Consider the following 25,267-nt stretch of genomic DNA (forward strand, 5'->3'; position numbering starts at 1 on the left):
GGAGCCGAGAGTGGTTAGACATCGGCTATCAGGATGTACCGACTTGCCACTAAGTAGTGTGGAGAGGTCGGGCATCGGAGATCCAAACAGTTGAGATGGGCCACAAGAAGTGGATCCCAGATCACACACCAGTTATCAGTAAGGGAGAAGCCTAGATCACGAGTGCATATGCGTGTAGAGTGGACGACGCGTTCAAGCGTGACACAAAGTATAAAATCCACTGGAAGGATATGGCCAGCAAGGGCCACGAGCGAGCTGCATCCATGGCACATGAATAGCTAGGGCACTCTCAGAGGCGGGTGGCCCCAGAGATCAGGTGCACGAGGAGGCATCCAGGTGGTCATCCCGTCAGAGGTTGCACTCCAGTTAGGGACCCCACGCGCTAGGTTATCCTAAGAGTAAGGTAACAACAGTGTTGGGCCCGCCCATCAAAAAGGCCCATTTCAGGTAAACAGGAAACCCTAGTTTTCAGTCTATAAATAGTAAGTTAACAAACTTGGCCAGGGGAGAATACTCTTGCGCCGTTACACACACAAGAGCAAGACTATACAGTTTTTGGTGTTTCCTAGCCCTAGTACTGACTTGAGCGTTGGAGTGCAAACGGACACTAGGGCGCCCATTGTCTTTGTGTTTCAGGTGTTCATCACAGGGAAAGCATACGCGAACGCAAGGAATCTGAGCGTGAGCGTGACGTAGACGTACGAAAGCGTTTCGAGTCAACCGGCAGGAACAAGACTCTTTTGGAAAAACTTGGAACTAAGTTGAAAATTTCAATTTCTTGTCATCCTCAAACGAATGGTCAAAATGAAGTTGACAATATATCTCTTTTTACTATGCCTAGGGAAATCATAAAAGCCAACCACAAATCTAGGGATGAGTTCCTTCCCCATATTGAATTTGCATATAATAGGGTAGTTCATAAAACTATCAATATTTCTCCATTTGAAGTTGTGTATGGGTTCAATCCTCTTACTCCATTGGGTTTGTCACCTCTACCTAATCCACAGGAATTTGTGCATAAGGAAGGAGTAACAAAGGCTGAATTTGTTAAGAAAATGCATAAGAGGATTAAGGAACAAATGTAGCCTCAAACAAAGAAATACTTGAAACATAACAATAAGGGGAAGAGAGAGATAATTCTTGAGGAAGGAGATTGGGTTTGGCTTCACCTTAGGAAGGATAGATTCCTTACTAAGAGGAAATCTAAACTTAGTCCCCGAGAAGATGGTCCTTTCCAAGTCCTCAGAAGAATCAATAATAATGCATATCAAATAGACCTGCCTGAAGAACATGGAGTACATACTACTTTCAATGTTATGGATTTAACCTTTTGTAGGTAGTGAAGATGAAGAGGCAGAAGCATTGGATTTGAGGACAAATCGTTTTCAAGAGGGAGAGGATGATGGAAAAGGCCCAAGCACAAGCCCAAGTACAAGCCCAACAAATAGAAGATCAGGGCCAATTACTAGAGTTATGGCAAAGAAGATTCAAGAGGACTGGAATACAACTACTGATGGCAGAGAAACCTCCCATTATATGTTCAAAGATGCCATAACTCTAGTGTAGAGTAGAATTTATTTTCTTGTTAAAATTAGATTAGGAACTTTATTTGTAATGTTTTTAAATTGAAGTTTGGTACCTAAACACCAACCTAGATTAAATTAGGGTTTCTAAAACACCTAATTTAATCAAGGTCAGTCATGAGAAGGCCCATTAGGAAGTGAACGTCCAAAACCTAATCATGCCTTCATGTGCTTCATTTAGGCGCCAACTTCAAAGCTAGGTTTAGTTTGAATTTCCCTCCAATTCTCTTGTTCAAATCTAGCCCTCACTTACTATATAATGAGGTGCTTGGTTCATGTAAATTCAAGATTAATGAATGAGTGAATTGCTGCTAAATTATTGTGCCAATCTCACTCTTGTCTCTACCTCTTTAGGATAGACACTTAGTCTTTAAATTTCCACCAAACCAAGTGAGCTCCTTGTCCGCTGCAATTCGTGAAGCTTCCGCACCTCTCCACCAAGAAAACCAATTGGAATGAAGGCACAACTTCATGAGTGCATCAATGAACAAACCACCTTTGTTCTGTGGTTTGAATTACCAATTTTGGAAGGTACGTATGAAGATCTTTGTTGAATCTCTTGATAGAGGAATATGGGATGCAATTGAAAATGGCCCTTTTATTCCTAAGTTTGAAAATGATGATGTTTTTATTGAAAAGCCTTGGTCCCAATGGACTGATGCAGAAAAAAAAAAAAAAGCAAAGTTTGATTGCATTGCAAAAAATATTATCACCTCTGCCTTAAATTCTGATGAGTTTTTCAGGGTCTCTCAATGCGAATCTGCTAAGGAGATGTGGGATACTCTCTGGGCCGAGCGGAGCAAGACCAAGTTGTTGGGGTGATAGCACAACATCTGGACGCTTTCGCATGGTTCGCCTTGGAGATGTCAGGCATACACCCAGATTTCCTGTGTCACCGCCTCACCATGGACCCCAAGGTCAGGCCTGTCCGCTAGAGAAGAAGTAAGTTCAATGAAGAGAGGCGACAGGTCATAAAGGAAGAAACAAAGAAGTTGTTGAGTGTCGGCCACATAAGGGAGATCCAATACCCTGAGTGGTTAGCGAACGTGGTCTTGGTGAAGAAGGCCAACGGGAAGTGGAGAATGTGTGTGGACTTCACCGACCTCAACAAGGCATGCCTGAAGGACTCGTACCCTTTGCCGAGCATTGACGCCTTGGTGGACAGTGCCTCGGGCTGCAGGATGCTCAGTTTCTTAGACGCGTTCTCTGGGTACAACCAGATTAAGATGCACCCCAGAGACGAGTGCAAGACGGCGTTCATGATCGAGCTGTCTTGTTACTGCTATACAGTGATGCCCTTTGGGCTGAAGAATGCAGGCGCCACCTACCACAGGCTGATGGATAGGGTCCTTGCACCGATGTTAGGACGGAACGTCCAGGTCTATGTGGACGATATGGTGGTGACCTCGCAGGTCAGAGGTCAGCATGTGGCTGATCTATAAGAGCTATTTGCAACAATAGCTAAGTACAGGTTGAAGCTGAACCCCGAGAAGTGCGTGTTCTAGAAGTAACTCATGAAGGAACGAACAATGTAAAGAGAGCAAGGAAACATACTATAATCCAAGAGTATGGGATGTTCAGAATGCTCAAAGGAGAATCAATTGAGAATGTGCAAAAGAGGTTCACTCATATAGTCAATCACCTCAGGAATCTTGGAAAGGTCTTTGACAAAGAAGAGTTGAATATCAAGATTCTCAAATGTCTTGATAGATCTTGGCAACCTAAAGTCACGATTATCTCAGAATCAAGGGACTTGACATCTTTGACTACAACCTCCTTGTTTGGAAAGCTTAGGGAGCATGACTTGGAGATGAATAAACTCAAGATTCAAGAGAGTGAAGATAAGCAAGTAAGAAACATTGCCTTGAAAACTACCAAGCACAAGAACAATCAAGTTTCAAGAGATGAAAGTGAAGGAGAAACTCTTAGTTTGTTGTCCAAAAAGTTCAGCAAATTCTTGAAGAAGAACCGCAACAAAGACTCCAATAAAGAAAGGTATGGCAACAAGAAAACTAGTAATTTTAATGCTAACAATTATACTTGTTATGGTTGTGGAGAGCAGGGGCACATAAAGGTTGAAGGCCCAAATAAAGAGAAAAAGTCAAGCAAGAAGGAAAAGAAAGCAAAATTAAAAAGAGCCTACATTGCTTGGGATGAAAATGATGTCTCTTCATCAAGATCCTCATCAAGTGAAGATGAATAAGCTAATTTGTGTTTGATTGCCAAAGAAGAGGATGATGCAAGTAGTGTAAGTTCTTGTACTTCTTTAAATGCTAAAAATTATAGTCAACTTCTTCAAGCTTTTAAAGAAACACATGAGGAAGCTAACCGATTAACACTCTTGAACAACCGGTTAAAAGAGTTGAATAACTGGCTTGAAAACAGAGTCAAGGCACTAGAAGAAGAGTTGGAGAATTCAAAAAATGATTTTGAAAATCTAGAAATGCTTTACCAGAACTCTTCTTGCAAGTGTGACTCACTTGTTTGTGAAAATTATAAATCTCTTGAAAAGAAGGTTCACTACCTTGTGAAAAGTGGGGATAGGCTTTCAAAGGCTAAATCCAACTTTGAGACTATCTTGGCATCTCAAAATTGTGTTTTCGGAAAAGTAGGTTTAGGTTTTAATCCATAGAGCAACTTATCAAGCTTGAACGTTCTGCCCCCAATCTGCCTCTCCACGATATCCCCTGCGGGCTCGGGTCGCCTCTCCCAGGCGCTCTATGGGAGATCTTTGTACGGGTGTCCCCGTCTCTGCTGGGCGGACGCTCTGTAACCATGAACACCCCCCTCTTGGTCTTGAGGCTATTTTCATAACACCTTTTAGCCTCTTGCTAGTCCGACTTGATGGTTATCACCTTCCCGCTCAAGTCCGGCAACTTCATCTTCATGGGGCGTGTTGAGCCTACCGCCCTCAACCTATTCAAAGCTGGTATTCCCAACAGAATATAATAGGCCGAGGGTGCATTAACTACCAAGTACCTTATGTTCTTTGTGCGGGAGGCGACACCATCTGTAAAGGTGGTCCTCAACTCCAAATGCCCCCACACCTCCACCTGGTCTCCCACGAAGCCATACAAGCACCCAGTGTAAGGCCTCAACTGGTTGGGAGACAACTACAACTTGTTAAAGGTGGACCAAAACATCACATCCGCTGAGCTGCCTTGGTCCACTAGCACTCGGTGCACCTTCCTCCCTAAAGTTACTACAGAAATCACCACAGGATCATTGTCATGGGGAATGACGTCTCGAAGATTGGCCTTTGTGAAAGTAAGGTCGACGTCGAGAACGTCATCTGCCACTTGCGCCTCTACTGACATTACTAATCGTGCATACTCCTTGCGCTGAAAAGCAGTGCACCCTCCACCTGAGAAACCCCTCGAGATGGTGTGGATCTCTCCGTGAACGGGCATCTCATGCCCCTAGTCCTCACCCAACACTGCTGAGGTCTCAGCTCTCTGTGGCTCCGCTAGGTAGTCGTTTAGGAACCCACTCTTCATCAGCTCGTCCAATCGGTGTCCCAACACCAAGCAGTTGCATATGGGATGGCCAAACGCTTGGTGAAAGTCGCACCAAGCCTCCTTGTGAGGTCCCAGCTTCTTATCAGTCTTGGGCGGCATCTTCAACCTCTCCGCTATGTTGGGCACGGCTATCAAATCCTTCAGCTCTACCAAAAAATTATGCCTCAAAGGCTTATTCTCCCTTGCACGCCCCTTAGTTTGAGGCTTCCTAGGCTCGTAGGGCTGCTTCTCCACGGGGGCTCTCTTCTCCGTTGCAGCCTCATGCACCCTCATAGGCTGCGCACGCGCCGATGCTTGTGGGTGCGTGGGAACAACACACGCGCGCTTCTCATTAACTTCCCCCTCTACTGCGATATGAGCCACCGCTCAACGCCTTATTTCGCTGAAGGTCTTGGGGCGGCTCCTGATGAGTGATTCACTAAAAGGTCTTGGACAAATCCCCTTTCTAAACGCGTGAACCATCATCATCTCGTCCTTAGTGTTTAACTTCACCACCTGCGCCCCAAAACGGTTAACAAACTCCTTCATCGACTCACCCTGGTACTGTCTTACGTCGAAAAGATCGTAAGAGTTGGGTGGGGGAGCATGATTCGCAATGTATTGCTCCCTAAACAACTTTGACAACTGAGCAAATGACGTCACATGGCCATCAGGGAGGCTGATGAACCAATCCATCATCGTTCCTACCAGCGTGCTCATGAACAATTTGCACCTTACTGCATCAGAACCACCAATCAGAATCATCTGCGTATGGAAAGTTGTGAGATGGGCCTCTGGATCCTCCATCCCTGTGAACGTGGCTTTCGGTCCCACTAACGTAACTGGTATCACAGCATCCATAATCGCCTACAAAAAAGGCATGGGGAATTCCCTGGGAGGTGTAGCACACTCTTGTTCCTCCGCTTCACGATCTCCTTCCTGATTTCGCAAATCACGGCGCAACTCTTCATTGGTTTGGTGTAGTTCTTCGTTTCTCGCTTGCGACGCAGCCAGATCAATCTGGATGCGTTCTTGATCAGCTCTTAACGCTGCCATCGCTTCTTGAAGGCCCTGCATCATCTCCATAACTTGTTGTAGGGTAAGACCTTCGCCTCCGTTTAGCGCAGCAGATCCTTGCCTCGTATTTCTCATCTTGATCGATTCTTGATGGATCTTGATTAATCTTTCTCAGTTCTTGCAGTTGAGACAATCGTTTTAGATCAGGCCCCATGGTGGGCGCAAATGTTCCCACTAGTTTGCACTTCGACGCTCAAGTCAAAGTTAGGGCTATGAAACACCAAAAAGCTCTTAACTCCGAGAGCCTGTGTAATTCTGTGTGTACTTGTGTTAGAATTGCGTACCTTGTTATGTTTGTTGCTACCCTTTATATACTCTAGAGTTTCCGCTCTTTTTGCTAACTGTAACTAGGTTTACTATAGGTGTGTCTTAGCGCCACTATCACCCACTCTTAGGGCCATCTAGCCTGTAAGACTCCCTTACTAGAGTGCAACCTCCGACGGGATGACCACTTGGGTGTCAACTCATGCACCCAATCTCTGGGGCCATCCGCCCTGGGAGTGCCCTAGCTGTTCATGTGCCATGCATGCAGATCACCCCTAGAACGTGACCCTTACGAGTCGTCCACACCCCATACATGGACCCCCGTGATCTAGGCCTCTCCCTTACTGATAACTGGAGTGTGGCTTGGAAACCACTTTTTTCAGCCCAGTTGTACTGTTTGAGTCACCGAGGTCCGAGGCATCCTCGCCTTTTGCCCCGACGCCGACCACACCTCGGCTACCTTGACTTACGTGCTTCGCAAGACACTAGCCCGTCCTCCTCGTGGACCCAGCTTTTGGGGTCCCACCATAACTGTGGTCAACGTCGAGGTTCGAGAACTGGCCGGTACACGATAATCTTTAATGTTGATTCAATATTTGGTTAATTTTTTTTTTTAAAGTACTCTTTATTAGTAATTTAGATAAAGCAAACCACTAAACTTGACAGGTCCAATTAAAAGCATCAAAGACATGTTTTTACATATATTTAGTAATTATTTCAGATAATTTAAATTTAAAACACAAATTTTAAAAACCTCTATAAAATTCAATAAAATAAGAAGTTAGCTAAAATGCTTTTTTTTCCTATCATAGATTTTCATATAATAAAACTATATAGTTTATAACAATTATTTTGATAAAGTTATATGTAAAATGATTTATAATTGATTGATCTTTTGTTAATAATATATGAACTTAAACTCTTAAAACGAAATACTTTTAAACTTGGGAAAAGAAGCAAGAAATTCAGCTTCGGAAATAAGGAAAAAAATAAAACAAGAGAAATGCTTTCCTTGCACTCTTTTCAACCCATGTCACTTTATTTGATTAAAATTTATTCAAAGAATTTATATCTGTTTGCTAAATTTTAATCAATAAGCATTCTTCTCATCACACCTATATGTCCGATTCAACACACCAAGAACATGGAGATAGCACTTGCATACATAACATAACTACCTATATGGATCCTTCTAGAAGAAAGAAAATAAAACATTTTGGTATATGAAGAAAGAAATATACTAAATTCAATATGAAAATGAATGCAAATAAAAAATCAGTATATGAGAAAATTACCATGAAGAACTGGAGCTTGTTTCCCTTGCTTTGGTATTCATTAGCAAAGAGGTTTCATCCCATGCCGCAAACCCGTGTGCAAGTATATTTGGTGAAGAAACATAATCAATGGAAGCTCATAGTGGCATCAAAACCAAAAGGAAAGTAGCATGTAAGGAGGATGCATTAAATGTTGTGCCTTTATCATATAGAACATTGCCTTCTCCTTCGAGTCCAGACCTCACTGTTTTATCGTCGCCACAAACTTTGACACGAAATTCTCTACCACAACAACGCTCGAGGCAACGCAAGCCACCACACCAGAGATCATGAGCCACTTCTCCTCGTGATTGATCTTCACGCTCCTTGTGAAAAATTGCACAACAATATTAATCGAGACATAGCATAAAGCAAAATGTGTGTTAGGAATGAATTTTCACACCAAATAAATTTTAGGGTTGAACGCATAAAACGTTGATGGTTAGAAAAAATGAGAAAGAGAAAGGAAAATGCAGAAGAATGACACTATAGGTTATAAGTGGAAAAAAGATAGTGCTCGTTGCCACAGAAATGTGAGACAATACTCGGGCCACCGGAAATGCGAGACAATACTTGTTGTCAATGAAAAAAAGGGGAAACAACTTTAATGAAAAACAACCCTAAAAAGAAAAAAAAATGAAAAGAGTTATTATGACAGTTCTAAGTATAATTCACATAATAAAAACTTTCTATATCATTTAGAATAATAAAAATCATAGTAAAATTTTATTATGTGACTTTTAGTAATAACTAATATTATAAAGTTTAATTTATTTACAGTATTGTCACCACTATATTTATTATTAGGGTTGATTTAGATTCATAATAATAATAAGCTATCATTGATTCTCAATTTTGTATTAGTGAAAGAAGAGAGAAAAGCTTATGTGTATTGTCACACATAACATACAAGAGACAAGCTAGATAAATAAATATAAAGAGAGGCGTCCATACTGCTTATAACATAATTAGCTAAGCAGAAGTTTGTTTAAGAGCAGAAGCTTTTAGGTTGATGGAAGAATAAACAAAGGTTCTTTAGTTGAGTAGGAACATTTTTTTTTTAAGTTGTTAAAAACTGAGTAATTATTATTGGTATTTTTTTATTGTCTAATTCACTATCATTTTAATTTTAACTCAAATTGTAATGTAACAATTCAACATCTATTTCTCTAAACGCACAGTGAACTGCTATTAGGTGAATTTCATGTCTTATAAAAATAGGTTCACTCTGTATTGAATAGGACTTGCATAAATATATTCATAAATTAGTCTGATTGTCAATAGATTTAATTATCAGAAAATTTGTGAAAGTTATTGAATGATGATATTAAAACTGTACTCCCAATATTCTTTTGTTTCTAAAACAAAAATATCAATTTGCATTAATCTGTTATTAAATGTGACACTCTTAAACCTGGTTTCCGTTAAATCTCATAAATTCATAAGCAACAGTTTTCCACCCTATCAGTGAAGTAACATAACCCTAAATAATACCTAACTTCAATCTTTAATCTCAAACAAAAACTAGAGGCACTTAATAATGATCTAGGATATGCAACTATGTACAAAAAAGATTTACAGAAATCCCATCATAAACCTCTTTTAAACATCAATATTTGGCAGTTTTAATATTGGGTACTCCCTGCAACATACAGTAACAAATGGTATATGCAATGGTCACAACATATATTGAATGGTCACAACTACTACAAATTTTCTTTCTCTACATTGTGTCAAAAGAAAAGATGACAGCCTTCAAAATTGACTATGTGCTCTGTTCTTCTGAAAGTGGATTACTTAAATTACAATTATTTATAATAATAATAGTTAACTATTATAATTATAATTTATTTTTAAAATCAATTAGTTTCCAAAAATTTTAACATCACACACTTGTTATGCTTATTATTATTTTCTTGTCAAATCGTTGTTTCCATTTTATTGGAAAGCATTTTGCCTAAATCAAGAATCAAGAATAAATATAGGAATAAATTGTCCAAACCCCACCTGATGGCATTGAGCTCTCTTTTACGGTTTTTTGTGGTTTGCGGAAGCTTTAATGGGTTGTAGGTGGATCAAGGCTCTCCTAGGAGGTGTGATAGCCTTGGAGGTGCATGATGAGTAGGGAAATAGGAGAGGTTCGGCCAGCTCCCTTTGGTTGGTGAAAGGATTGAAGATTAAAGCCCTAAATCTAAAGAGATTTAGGCAAGGGAGTATGAATTACTCAAATTTGGCAGCATTTCAATACTCAAAATAATCTTACAAAGTGAGAGTCAAACACCTCAATTTATAGTGTTTAAAAGACTGAAAATTCAAAAAAGAGTGGAGGGAAATTCAAATGATTTCCTCCCAAAAGTGGAGCCTAAATGAGCACATGGGGAGGGGTGTGTCTAGTTTGTATGCTCACCCCCTCCATGGGCTTTCTAAACCGACCTTGGTAAATTTAGAGATTTTTTTAGAAACTCTAAGTTTACCTAGGTTGGTGCTTTAGGTGCCAAAATTAATTCTAAGAAAAATTACAAATAAAGTTTTTATGCTAATTTTGACAAGAAATTAAAGTCTACTCTACACTAAAGTTTATGGCATTTGAACATGTAAAAAAACCTCTTCTTAGATCCTCTTGGCCATAACTCTCGGATTGGTCCAAATCTACTCTTTGATGGACTTACATGTGGACTTGTGCTTGGGCCTCTTCCATCACCACCAAACAAAGTTAAAACATAATTTCACCTTTAAAAGAAAATCAACATCTTCGTACTAAATATATAAATGTGTGTGGTGCACTACATTTGCATCTGCAGTTATATTTTTTATGCACCCTTAAATTTTTACTTTATAATTAAAAGTAAAATAAAAATATAAGGCATAAAAATATTTTATTTCAACTGCAGGGAATCCTGGCCACTAAGCAGAATAATTATCATTTCTTCTATTATAGAAAAATAAAAAACAAAAGAGGACAATATAGTAAAGGTGGAAACAGTTGAATCTTGTGCTTATGCTAAGAGGTTCTGCACTCGAATATTTCAGATTTTTTGTTCGTTTACTCATCATCCTGTTAATGATACATGCTTCTAAACTCCACCGCGTGTGGACTCCATACCAGTGCTTATAAATGACACGTTGCTAGATTCTTTTACGTGACATGCCATCACACCAAATTTTTCTGAAGGCAAATCTTCATTCTGAAATTCTAATTACAAACATTTTATCCCCTTATTTTGGTGACTAAATTTGGTGACCGAATTGATATTTTCTTTTAATATTATATTGGAAAAAATTTAAGCTCGCATGCTAAGATTCAGACAATCAATTAATGAAATCGATCACCAATTCAAATAAGTCAAAAAAAAATTGTTCTTATTATCGCAATGAATGTTAAAAAAAAAAATTTCATTTAAATAGTAAAATTATCCTTTATAATGTTGTTCTCATTAAATATTTTAATATCATCTTTTTTTTAATAATTTATATTCAATAATTTAATTTATTAATACATTTATTTTAACATAAATACATGTATATTATTATTTTTTACATATTATATAATTTATACTCTTATATATTATATAATCTAAAAATTTATACATACACCATATCTTATATCTTATTTTTTATAAGAAGCCGAGGAGGAGATTCTAGAGAGATATTAAAACCTAAATATATTTATATAAAAATATTTATTTTTAATAGAGAATTTAAATCTTTTATGAATAGATATGTTGTCTAGACATAGAATTTTAAAATAAATTTTTTAGAATAATTTAATTATTTAAAAGTAAAGTTTTTAAAATATTATATTATTCTCTCTTTCATTACTACAAGAAAATAATTAAATAAAAAATAATTTAAAAAATAAAAAATAATTAATTATTATATTAATTAAATTACATAATATTTTAGATATTAATAAAATTATTAATATCTAAAGTAGTTTTTATCATTAATATAAGTTTTAAATTGACATATTTAATGACAATATTTATCAATAATATAAATTACTTTAAATATTAATAATTTTTTAGTATTTAAAATAGTATCTAATTTAATGATTAATTATTTTTTTTCTAAAATTAATTTTTATTTAATAATTTTTTTAGTATTATAAATACAAATAACAAATATTAAAATATAAGTTTTATATGACTAATACAATAAAATCATTGAATAGAAACTAATTTTAGAAATAAAAAATAATTAGTTACTATATTGACTAAATTAGAGACCATTTTAAAGACTAAAAAATAATTGGTTTCTAAATTAGTTTCTATTACTGATAAATAGTTTCTAAATTGGTATCTAATTAGCTATCAAGGTTTTTGTTACCAGATTTAGAATCTAAATAATTGGTAATTAAAACCTTGATAGCTAATTAAAAATCAATTTAGAAACTATTTATCTATAATAGAAACTAATTTAGAAATCAATAATTTTTTTAGTCTACGTTTCTAATTTAGTCATTATAGCAACTAATTATTTTTTATCTCTAAAATTAGTTTCTATTTAATTTTTTTTAGGGGACCTTATCAAAGTAAAATCTAAAAAATGTATTAAAAATAATATGACATGATAAATTCATTTAAAACTAATCACCCTTTATTTTGCATACAAATTTGTGATCAAATCATTGAAGTTTTAAGGTTTATATTAGCACTTAATGAGTGAGTGGGATCATTCACTTTTGGCTTTAAAATAATTATATTTTATCACAAATTCAATACGAAATCTGCAATTATAATTTGTCTTCCATACTTAACTAATATTCATTAATCAGTAATTTATTAACTAAACGGCTATAAATTTTACTTATATTTTTTATTAAATAATTCAAAAATTTACTACAAAAAATAAGGAAATAAATCTATTACGTGAAAGACATTAAAATAATAAAAATATGCATCATTAATATTGAAAACTTGAAAAAAAAAATATAATACGTTAGAAAAACATAACGTTGCTAGATAAACTAATGAATTTTTTTATTCTAATATAACTAGGTCTTGTAGAAAGGGCCGAAAAATATTATATAAGTTTGTAATAGCTAAGCATTTATTAAAATATTATACATATATATATATATATTATATTTATTTCAAATATTAAATATAAAATATTTATTTTATTTATTATAAATATACTTATTATAAGTATTTGAAAATATTAAGTATTATATTTATTTATTACTTTTGCGTGTTTTTTTAAGAAAAAGAAAACCTTTTATAAAAAAATAAAGAAAAGTAAGTTAAATTTGGAGTTGTTGGACCTTAATTTTAAACGGGCTTATAAAAACTGTTAAAAACTGTTGTTTGAATTAGATCCCCAATCCGAATTCACGTGTATAGGTAATCAAGTGGTAAATTCTCCTTAACTTTGTACATTCTCCATACATCTCCATATTATTTATAAAATAAAATAAAATAATGCTTTAAAACTTTTAAATAATCATAAATGAAAAATAGTTTCACCTTTTTAAATAACTTTAACACCATGCTCATCTCATATCTTATTTTTATTGGTATACATATTTTTTCAATGACTTACTTCCATTTTTCTTCCATTAGATCTTTGATAGTAATTCCATTTTTCTTCCATTACATCTTTGATAGAGTAGTTCCATAATTTGAATATAATTTGAGTGTGTATAAGAGTCGACAAAAAGATTTGTTGTATTCAATTGTTAAGATAATTTTTTTTGAATTTTATACTCCAATTTTGTATCTTACTAGTGTTTTATTTGTCTGAAATCTGTGATTTCTAAAAACATGAAAAATAATAAGTGAACGAAAATAAAATAAAACACTCAAATTACAAATATTCATCACTAATTTTGCAAAATACAAATACCATCACCACTTGAAAATAAAAAATAAATTACACTCTCCAAATTAAAAAAAAATGAAATTGTAGAAAGAAATTACGGAGGTGCAGTGAGAAATGGCCTAATCAAACTGAGTAAATTATTTGGTAAAAGGGTCATTTGCCTTACGATAAGATAGGACTTAATTGATCCTCACCGACACCCAACACAGCACTCAATTCCTACACAATAACATGCTAATATATACAATTTAAACATTTATTACTTTTAATTTCTTAAGATTTCAATGCAAAATTAGTACTGGATTAAAAAAATTAACTTATTCTTTTATCTTAATACTTTACATGTTTAGGTATACTTTGAGGAACTTATTTTTATATACTTAAAAAAAATCATAAATTAGAATTAGTTTATTGACAATATAAAAATTAAAAAGTTATTTTGAACTTGAGAGTAAAAAAGTAATTTCAATTAATAAAAAGAAATATGATGTTGTTGTAATTATTTGAGAATGAAGTGATTTAAAAAGAAGGGGTAAAAAAAGAAAGTATGTGGAGGAAAAGTAAAAGTGAGTAATATGGAATAGGGGAGAGAGGACAGAGAAAAGAGAAGAAGAATTGTGTTGGTGAGCTGCATAAATTGAGGCACAGAAGACTCTGTGTTTACATTCATCATAAAGTGTCTCATAATCATAGCTAAGTCACTCCAATGGAGAACGCCGTGGGATCCGGATCTGCCACCAACGGGGAGGTGGCTCCGCCGCGGAAGGTTGCATTGATAACCGGAATCACGGGACAGGACGGTTCCTACCTCACGGAATTCCTGCTCAACAAGGGATACGAGGTGCACGGCCTGATCCGTCGCTCCTCCAACTTCAACACGCAGCGCATCGACCACATATACGTCGATCCCCACAACGCCCACAAGGCGCGCATGAAGCTCCACTACGCCGATCTCACCGACGCCTCCTCGCTCCGCCGCTGGCTCGACACTATTCTTCCCGACGAGGTCTACAACCTCGCCGCCCAGTCTCACGTCGCCGTCTCCTTCGAGATCCCCGACTACACCGCCGACGTCGTCGCCACCGGCGCCCTGCGCCTCCTCGAGGCCGTCCGCTCCCACATCGCTGACTCCGGCCGCTCCCACATCCGCTACTACCAGGCCGGCTCCTCCGAGATGTTCGGGTCCACCCCGCCGCCGCAGTCCGAAACCACCCCCTTCCACCCCCGCTCCCCCTACGCCGCCTCCAAATGCGCTGCGCACTGGTACACCGTCAACTACCGTGAGGCCTACGGACTCTACGCCTGCAATGGCATTCTTTTCAACCACGAGTCCCCTCGCCGCGGCGAGAATTTCGTGACGCGCAAGATCACGCGTGCCGTTGGCCGGATCAAGATCGGGCTCCAGAGCAAACTCTTTTTGGGGAACCTTCAGGCCTCCAGGGATTGGGGCTTCGCTGGGGACTATGTTGAGGCCATGTGGCTGATGCTGCAGCAAGAGAAGCCCGATGACTATGTTGTGGCCACCGAAGAGTCCCACACCGTTGAGGAGTTCTTGGAAGTGGCCTTCGGCTATGTGGGACTCAATTGGAGAGATCATGTGGTGATTGACAAGAGGTACTTTCGTCCTGCTGAGGTTGACAACCTCAAAGGGGACGCCTCTAAGGCCAAGAAGGTGCTTGGTTGGAAACCTAAAGTGGGGTTTGCGCAGCTCGTTAAGATGATGGTTGACCAGGACGTTGAGATGGCCAAGAAGGAGAAGGTTCTTGTTGATGCTGGTTACATTGATGCTCAGCAACAGCCTTGAATCTTCGTCTTCCAATTTCTCTTTTTCAGATTTCTGTTCAATCGGGGATGGGGTTTACTGTTTTTGTTATAAAATATAATGTTGTTCTTCTAAATCATTCATCATAGCGCACACAGTTTAATTCATGAGCAATTTATGTTTTCCTGTTGCAATTGGTATTTCGTAGTTATGCTTTTCTCAGATTTTTTTTTGTAAGCCATCTGATTCATTCAATTAAAGCTGTCTCTATCCATTGTCTTGCAGAAGCCATTATGCTGAGTTATTTCGATTGTTCCTTTTTTTTTTTCACTTTTCTTCCTTTGTTTGTACATCCCACTGCTGAGATACGAAATGTGTATGGAGAGTGGAATGGATGCAAATGAGAGTGTGTGGATCATAACAGAACCGATAAATAAATCCATTGGGGTTAGTTTGCGGCTGTCGGTTGTTTCTCTCAGTTTGTGTGGAGAAGACTACGCTTGCTTTGGGTTATGGAAGTTTGGATGATCTCCTTCTCCTTTGAGGTAAGGGGTGGATATGATCTGGATGTTGCAGAACATGTCGGCAGATGAAGGGACTTGAATCTGATTTCTATTTTAACGGCTTTGTAATGTGCTAAATTTTGTAATTGTCTGTAATCATCATGTCAATGATCTGATTTGTTTCATTGCATTCTTCAGTCGAGTTTTTTCTTAGAAGTTCCAAATCCAATCCTCATTGCCCTTCTGTTTTTGTTATTTCCATCACACTAACTAACGAAACTTCATTCTTCTTTCGGGGTAATTTTCTTTTTTTTTTCCCTCTCTGTCCATTGCTTGCTCCATGTTGTGTTTTGTATCAGTGTGCCAACTTATTTGTTGCAGAAGTTATGTTTCTTGAACCTGAGGTAGTAGTTAGTACATTCTACTCTGTTACTGCTGTTTGGTTCTGGGGTTCTTCTGTTGGATTTGAAGTTCATGAGGTAGTTGATTTTGTTTTGAACTAGATTTAAATGAGTAAAAGTTGAAAGTGGTTAATGTCACGGATTCACAGTTCCAATATATTGGACTAATTTTTTCCATTCAAATATTTAATGTTAGGCCGTTTAGCAGACTACATAAATTACAATAGTTTCTTAGGCGATGGTAATGCTGATAAAGAATACACAAAACAGAACAGCTTAGTTGTGATTGACATTATAGAAGAAAAGGGAAATAAACTGAATAACATAATTTGAATAGAGAATTGAGTTTGAAATACAACCTTATATAACTGGAATAACAACAGAAACCTTATCTAAAACCAACACAAATAACAGAATTTGAAGTTCCTTCACCTTTTAACTAAAATCATTCAGAGAAACATGTTCAAGAAAAAAAAACAGATCATTGTGCTATACTACGATGTGGATGGAAAGACCACATTTTTGTTACATGGTGTATTTTGATTTGATTACATGTTGCAACAATGACAATTTTTTTTATTATAAAGTGTTTCTGTGGCTGGTTTCTTCGGTTCGAATTTATTTTATTACGATAACAATACTATAAAATGATTCTTACCTGATACTCAAATGATATGAGCAGGTAGGATTTTGAGATGGACCGCCGGGGTTGGCTCTGGAAGAAAAAATCATCTGATAAAAGCATAAAGGTTGAGGATGAGAAACCTGTGCCTACTTACGAATCTGTTGTTTCAACCTTGTCTTCTGTGGCACATGTAGATCAGGTATTTTTTTTTTGTAGGTTCAGGAGGGAAAACATTTTTACATGAACATGTCGGCAGATGAAGGGACTTGAATCTGATTTCTTTTTAACGGCTTTGTAATGTGCTAAATTTTGTAATTTTGTCTGCAATCATCATGTCAATGATTTGATTTGTTTTATTGCATTCTTCAGTCGAGTTTTTTCTTGGAAGTTCCAAATCGGTCTAATATTTAGCATTGTACCGAATAAATTTTGGTTAGATCAATCAATTTCACTGATCAAAACCATAATAATGTCATTGGCAAATTGCACGCGGATCTAAACACAATCTTCGTTGAAATTGAGATATGAATGAAAACTGACAGCCTTGAAAGATAAAGTGAAAACAAAAAAGAGTTTTCTATAAAAATGTAAAGATCATGGCTTGGATGTTAACTATATTCACTTACGAAATCTTGTGTAAACAAATAAATCCTATGACTTTAAGGACCATCCATCATATGTACAAAGTGCATCCGTCAAGAATCTTTTGCATGGATTGGTATTTTCGGACACCAAGATGTGGATAATTCACATGTACTTCTACGATGTCCTATTTTATTGGATGTGTTTGAATCCATTTGTTTTGAAGTTAAATTCAATCTTGGTAAAAATTAATTAAACAGTGCAATTAAAAAGTATTCAAATTGATTATATTCACAAATTACAAATTTTGTATTAAAATACGGATCGCATAATGTTTGGGAACTCTTCATTAACACTTGTGTGTACTGTAACAAATGGATTAACATCTTTATTTGACATCTGACATAACTTGCACATGACAAAATATATCTTTATTTGATTAACATCGATAAAGACATTGGCGAGATGTCGCACACGATCACGTGCTTATTTTATACTGAAATCACCACCGTTGTCTGCAATTGAAACGTCGAAACAACGATGTTAAGAGATCCAACAAAAAATGACAAATGTTATCACTTTAGATCCTATCACGTGTTTGTTATCTCGTCCTTTCAATTATTTGCCTCCAATTAGCAACCAAAGCAAATGCGTGCGTGTCGGTGACGGACATCATAGCTCCTATAGAAGCACCGTAACATGGCTGTGTTGCTCTGTGGGTTGCCATGAGTTGGTAATTAATGCGAAGTTTCATGCCCTCCCAAACACGGCCCCATAAAAAATTAGTCTAGCATGTGAATGTGATCCAACCGTTCTTCAGACTCTCGAGCACCTCAAATTCGATAAGAATGTAGGAAGCTTCTGAAAATATGAGCAAAAATCAAACCTGGTATTCAAACTATTCTTCGGCAGAAGGTGGATTTATTTTTGAAACTGTCCGCAAAGTAGACGAACTTGAGCCCGTTTCTTGGTCAGCCGAAGCAATAGAAAAAGGTTTTATAGATGACCGGAGAGATTCTGAGCCCTCTGCTTCAATCCTCTTGCACAATGCATCGCAGTTACTGATCACTTCAGTCAGCCTTCCTTTGAGCTCTCCAATTTCCACCTGCAATGCATGGACTGCATGCACGTTCTAATATAGAGTTAACAATGTTCACAAGCAAATGAATTAAGATTTTATGACTTCATGATCCTTGTAAATGATGAAAGCGGGAATTTCCCTTTCAATCAGCAGATTATGAAAACATGTCTTACGGTATCAGTCTCTCCCTATGATATGAGAATCCTAGTGTCCAAATATTGTTCGAACTGGGTCCCATAATTACCTCCGGATAGATGCTGTGAAGCACTCTTCATTGTAGATGTTGAATGATTAAATCGCTGAAGAAGTTTGATTGCCAAAGCATCTGCAACTTCTATTTTGTTTTCTATCTCCTCCTGCAAAAATTGAAACCATTTTCATGGCATGTCCAGAGAAATACAAGAGACAACAATGTCGACCCATCAATGCAAATATTGGTACTATCTAATAAAACAACATAAATAAATTACAAATAATATTGAATGGTCATCATGATAGGAACTATTCTCGTATACAATGGAGGCCCATCACGTCACACGATAGGAATTTTACATTCTGAAATAAGTTATTTCAGTTTGAAATTTCTAAAGATTATAATTATCCAGGCCACTAAATGGCCTTTTTATTTTAGAAATAGAGTAAGCAGTTTATCACCAAATAAGGAAGTTCCAGCTTTTTCATTTTTCCTGTGTACAATAAATTAAAATAACGAAATTAGCTTCACGATTCAAAATCTTCCCCTAAAATTTTATATTATTAGCTGGATGAATATCTTTTTTACAATCATTTACTACCAACATTAACATATTGAAATAGTAAGAAGATTCCAAAATCAACTTTCCTAGCATGGAACCAGCTTAATAGTTATCCATAACGTAGAAAGTGTGTGCTTAAAAGCAACTCTTCTCGTCTCACCATTTGTTTAACAAATACTCACCCTTCACTAATTGAAAAGAGAATGACAGAACGTACCAAATTTCATTAAAATTGTTGTCGTAATTGTTAACAAATCATCATTGCTATTATATAGGAAATAATTGTATGGCTGAAAAAAAGGGGAATGTGTTGCCAACACATCAAAATGAAATTCCTTGTACTGAATTTTGTTAACACTACAAGTATTCTGTATTTATTGGCATACAAAGGTGACCAACTGAAACATAAATTCAAGAATATGCTACGTACACACCTCCCCTCCATTAACTGTTTGTTTGAATTTCACATTCTAAATAGCAATTTTAAGTTATCAGTTAACTCAATGGTGATAACAGCTATTAGAGACAAATCTCTTCTCCGTGTGGTGGTTACAACTGGTGCCACAACACTGCTTATTCTAATTAGCAAATACAAGTCATTTTGTTATATCTAATAACTATTGGTCCTATATATTATATTTAAGTACAAGTCAACTATATTTTTATTTTATTAAACAAATAAAAACCCAGCTATGTTAATCATATATATCAAAATCTTAACTGAAACCATTGACAGTATTTTAGCCTTTTCCTGATAAATTTAACACCGCCGATCCTTCTATTAACAGACGATACATGTTTTAGGTCTTGAAATGGAGTGGATAAAAGGGTGGGCCTGAGTATGGGCAAAGGAGGTGTGTGTAATCACATGAAATTGAATTATACATGTGCAAGGAAACAGTTTCATCTTATGTAAGAGGGGAATGGGTGGGTAATGCACTTGAAATTGATACATATGCAAGGAAAAAGCTTCCTCTAGAGGAAAAGGGAAAATGGTGGGTTTTTCTAAGATTTGTATGCATTAGTAGATGAAATTCAATGAACTATTCTTGTATCAACCAGACCTGTCTTTTGGTTATCTCTTGGGCCTTTTTCTCCTGCCAATCACGGTACATTGAGAAGAGCTCCAGTAGAACATTGGGATTCACTGTAGCTGTTTCAACCATGAAAAGGAGAGAAACTAAGCAATTGGCCACAACAAAACTACTAGTATTAAATGCAGCTGCTATCATACAACAAAGTGATTTATGCTCTCAACTCTAGTTTGAGACCTATATGATAGGGGAATGTAGAGTAAAAAACTTTAACAGAAAAAAGAGATTCCTTAAACTCTCAAACATATGCAGAGGTAGAGTTCACACATTAGTGCAGTAAGAACAATAAAAGTACTCTTGCCAATATTATAGGTCAATGGATTGAGCATAACATGCCAAAAACCAAACCCACGACAAACAGCTAAACAAGCACATGGAAGCTTTATGTGAAGAGAAGATGTGGCGCCCAACTGAACCATCATGACTTTTGGGACAATTTTGAGCTGGCTGGCTGTTAGGGAATGCTTGCACAGGCACAACCATGCTGCATTCTATAATAAATGTCACAGGGTACGGTCAGAGTATTAAGGTTTTTTTTAGGATCTTGTTGTAAGTGAGAACAGAGAATAAAACTTTTATTTCACGGTTACTTTTTCATATAAGAATACATTCTCTGTAAATAGTCTTACAATAGACTTTCAAATTCTACATTCTCTCTCATCAAAGCTATACTATAAATTACATTTAAAATCACAATATAAATGACATTCAAAACTATGATTAAAGCTAATAATTATTGATCACTCAAATTTTTAAATAAAACTGATGACGGTTTTGAGTTTAATGCTAACAAATTTCTCCCTTAAACTCAAACCTTTCATATTCTTCATTCAAATTGTTTTTCTGATTGTCATCACCCACATTTCCAATATTTTCCCAACACTCACCACACTGTTCTGGATTAGAAGCAACTTCAGTCTTCTTCACTGCACCAACCCATGTAGAGTTCTGGATTGAAATACTTTTAGTCTCCCAAACAAAATCTTTTGCATTTTCACCCTCTGAATTAAAAGGATTTAAGAAAGACTGTGGCTTCAATGAGCTTGGAACATAATGATTAGACCATATATCCTTTTCAGATGATGCCTTGACAGCATCCCATTTACTGTCTTTTCCCAAATCAAAATCATTATTTTCAAGTAAAACACATGAACCAAAAGGGGCTTTTAATTTGGATTGTAGTTCATTCACTTTTTCTTTTTGAGCCAAAAGGAACAAATGAAGTTCTTCAACTTGATTGACTCTACTTTCTTTGTCTTTCTCCATATCAACATATTTTTCTTCCAATTTTGTAAACCTTTTTTTCCAGGTTATCAAATTTTGCTTCAACACTCTCCAATTGAGATACCAAGGCATTCCTTTCATTTAGAAGATTGTGTTTTTCACTAGTTAGTAAATTGCACAATTCTTCCAAGCTACTTGATTTTGTTCTTAAACCTTCAAGCTCAATTTTTTCATCACAAAGGGACTTCTCCGACAATGTACTCTTTAAGTTGAGTTTGAACATTCGATTCTTTGCCATCTCCACGTTTGCAAGTACTCGACCATATTTGTCCTTCAAGTGCAAAATTCGGTCTTTCATGAAAATCTAATAACCTTTCTCTAGTAGTTGTCCCATACTAAGAATATTATTCTTCAAATTAGGTACATAATAAACATCCTCCATAGTGCCTTGTTTTCCATCCTTTTGAGAAAAACACATTTTTCCCCGGAACCTTTGTTGAGTCTCCAAAAAACACATGTTCATCTTTTATCTCTTGTATATCGAGAAAGAGATGTTTATACCATAGCACTAGTGTCGAGATACCATATCATGTCAATATCTAGAGTGACGTCTTCATTGGCCATCATGAGAATTCCTTCATCTTTTGTCTCATCTTCCTCCACTAAATTTGCATTTTCTTCCACTCTTTTCTTGGCATAGCACTCCTTTGTCCATATTTGCCGCAATTGTAACATTCCACATTTGAACGATGTGAACGACCACCACGATCACAAGCTCGTCCACGCCAATTTTGTTGGTTCATTTGTCCCCTCTCTTCATTGTTATTTCCATGACCATGACCTCCGTTGTGATCAAAACCGCGACCTCCGCATCCATGTCCTCTTCCTCGGTTATGTTGCATGTACATCACCTTGTCTTCTTTAATGGTCATCTTTGTTTGTAAGGCTTCCTCCATGACTTCTTGTTTCTTTTTCTTCTTTCGTTGTTCATGTGCATCAAGAGAACCCGCGAGATCATCAATGGTCATCTCTTCCAAGTTTCTTGACTCCTGGATTGCGCACACAACATTTTCAAAGTCATCGGTTTTCTCCACAACCCTTGCATCCGTGAGAGTCTCTCCATTGCGTTTTAGTTGATTGGCTACCGTTTGCACACGAGTGATGTAACTAGATACATCTTCCGAATCCTTCATCTTCATGGCTTCCAACTCACCTCGTAGAGTTTGAAGACGTGTTTGTTTAACTCGGACTGCACCCTTGAACACCTTTTCCAAGATGTCCCATGCTTCCTTTGAAGTGGATGCACCAGCAATTATCTCAAAATTTGCCTCATCAACAGCTTGATACAACATGTACAAAGTTGCCTTATCTTTCGATCGTGTCTCTTTCAACACTTTGTTTTGGGTCGCCGAGTAACCAGTAGTATTTTCTGGTTCTTCAAACCCTTGTTGAACTACCTCCCAAAAATCTTGAGATCCCATAAGGGCTTTCATTTGGATACTCCAATTGTCATAATTGGTCATCTTTGTTAATTGAGGAAGGGACATATTATTGGTTATACTGGTCATAGCTCTGATACTAATTTGTGAACAGAGAATAAAACTTTTATTTCACTGCTACTTTTTCAGATAAGAATACAGTCTTTGTAAATAGTCTTACAATAGGCTTTTCAAATTCTACATTCTCTCTCATCAAAACTATACTATAACTTACATTTAAAATCACAATATAAATTACATTCAAAACTATGATTAAAGCTAATAATTATTGACCATTCAAATTTCTAAATAAAACTGATGACGACTTTGAGTTTAATGTTAACAGTAAGTAGGAGACTAATTCCTACAGTTCTGATGCCTTCTTACTGTGGTAACTCAGGGAAATCCTGTTAGAGGGGATTTCATCTTAATGCTACAAGCAAAACCAACTTAGTTTAAAATCTGAAACCTTTTTGCCAATAATCCCTAACTAATTAATAGCTTGAATTAGGAGAAAAGTTCATGAAAACAGCTAGCAAGCTAATCTACTTTTAAGAACAAATCCGCTACAAGAGAAGCTGTCCAGCATGTGTTGAAATCATAACCAATAAAAGCATAAACTGGGACCGGATAGAACTCAGCAACTTCATTTTTATTTAAAAATAGCCACAAAAATAAATATTCTATCGTAAAGTAAAGATGGTTTGAGCCAGGCAGGGCAATGACATCTTAGTAATCACAGTCATTTAAGGAAAAGAATATCTACCAAAAGGAACAGGGTTAGATGTATAAAATAGATTATTTTGGCCAATAACCCCTCTGTTTAATTCTATTGGGAATATAAGAAATAAAAGAATGATTGTTCGTTTTGGAGATCATCACCTGAAACCGAAGACGATGAAGGCTTCCTCACTAAAATATCAGTTAAAGTACCCTCTGTTGGGGGCGAGGTCAATATCGGTGGTGTCTGCACCAAACCAATTAAGGGAATCATAACCAAATAAAACAATCAACAATAAAAACACTCATAACAAGGATTGGTTTTCTTATACTAAAAAAAGTACATACAATTTTGAGAGATTTAAGGCGCTCCAAAATAGGGTCAGAAGCTTCCGATCGCTCCGTTATGGTGGTGATTCTGTCATCAGGCGTCTACGGAAATAACAAATCGATAGAGTTCAGTGAACAAGGACACAATTAACAGTTTCTTTTATTTCGAAAAAAAAAAAAGAGGAATTGAAAGAGTACCTGTCCGCTTGAGAAAGTAGATTCTGAAGCGCCCATGTATGGCAATGCGGTGCGGAACCGAAGATCAAAAATTGATATCAAAACCGAAACTCTCACTCGCGTAGCGAATTTCGGAAGGAAAACGCTTTTCTTACGAATTCAGTTGCACGAACACTGTGTTCAATGACAACAACCACCTTTGAAGGGATCGGTTGCACCTTACCGTAAGTTCTGAATATAAAAGTAGAAAATTATTTTTCCGCAAGGGTATTTTTGTTCTATATTTAAAATAAAATTAAAAAGTTTATTACTTCGTTAGTTTTGTGTAATTAGATTGTCATCTTCATTCAACTTGTTACAAAAATAAATACATATATGCGAGTTAAAAAAAATTACAAAAGAAGATAACAAATTTTAAGAATCTATTAAAATTGAAATATAATGTTTATTATTTTATTATTGGTTTTAAGTATTTGTTTACTTATTTATCCTTATATGAGATTATCCAAATATTAATTAATTAAATATTATTTGAAGTTTTTATTATTATTTATCATTAATAATATATTATAATTTTTAATAAGATGATATTGAATCTATAAATTTTTTATTTCATTTTATTTTTAGTTTATTTATAAAAGTTCAAAAGCTTTGTAAATATATGACCACATTGCAAAAAAGTATCAATTTATCACTCAATAAAGAAAATTAAGAAAAAATTATGAACGACACGGATTTTTTTTTTTAAAGAAGGTACTTATCTCTTAAATCAAAGTTCTGATTATCATATGATGCAATTCGGCTTTGCATCTTCTTATATGTATCTTCTTTTTTATTGTCTTTTATTTGAATATCTTTTACAGATGATAAATAATATTGCATAAGTATGAAGAATTGTAGAAATTTTGAAAGAGATAAAAATTTTGATTGTGAATCAAAGTGGAGTTAGACACTAACACTAATAGGAGGAGTCTACAAAAT

At 36.0% G+C, this 25,267-nt stretch overlaps 3 protein-coding genes across 5 annotated transcripts; 1 reads left to right on the top strand and 2 right to left on the bottom strand.

Annotated features, from left to right (window-relative positions):
- Positions 1-5,467: 5,467 nt before the first annotated feature.
- LOC137809227 (uncharacterized) lies at positions 5,468-5,845 on the bottom strand. The gene has a single exon (XM_068610362.2). The coding sequence runs from the start codon at positions 5,843-5,845 to the stop codon at positions 5,468-5,470; it is 378 nt and encodes a 125-aa protein (XP_068466463.2).
- An 8,241-nt stretch (positions 5,846-14,086) lies between these two features.
- On the top strand, positions 14,087-15,607 carry LOC137810975 (GDP-mannose 4,6 dehydratase 1). The gene has a single exon (XM_068612497.2). It carries the CDS (start codon positions 14,261-14,263, stop codon positions 15,356-15,358), a length of 1,098 nt encoding a protein of 365 aa, XP_068468598.1. The 5' UTR covers positions 14,087-14,260; the 3' UTR covers positions 15,359-15,607.
- A 2,236-nt stretch (positions 15,608-17,843) lies between these two features.
- On the bottom strand, positions 17,844-24,539 carry LOC137810979 (uncharacterized). 3 transcript variants are annotated; one of them, XM_068612502.2, is made up of 7 exons: positions 24,308-24,539; positions 24,128-24,211; positions 23,942-24,026; positions 20,328-20,416; positions 18,753-18,864; positions 18,314-18,546; positions 17,844-18,214 (listed from the first exon to the last, which is right to left on the bottom strand). In XM_068612502.2, exons 1-6 carry the CDS (start codon positions 24,341-24,343, stop codon positions 18,326-18,328), a joined length of 627 nt encoding a protein of 208 aa, XP_068468603.1. In that variant the 5' UTR covers positions 24,344-24,539; the 3' UTR covers positions 17,844-18,214; positions 18,314-18,325. The 3 variants fall into 3 exon arrangements, with proteins under 3 accessions (XP_068468603.1, XP_068468601.1, XP_090154514.1); XM_068612500.1 differs by having other exon boundaries at positions 17,844-18,546; XM_090298388.1 differs by having other exon boundaries at positions 17,844-18,546; positions 18,682-18,864.
- Between the last annotated feature and the right edge of the window lie 728 nt (positions 24,540-25,267).

The sequence above is a fragment of the Phaseolus vulgaris genome, chromosome 2, assembly GCF_051622355.1.
Source record: "Phaseolus vulgaris cultivar YP4 chromosome 2, ASM5162235v1, whole genome shotgun sequence".
NCBI lineage: Eukaryota > Viridiplantae > Streptophyta > Magnoliopsida > Fabales > Fabaceae > Phaseolus > Phaseolus vulgaris.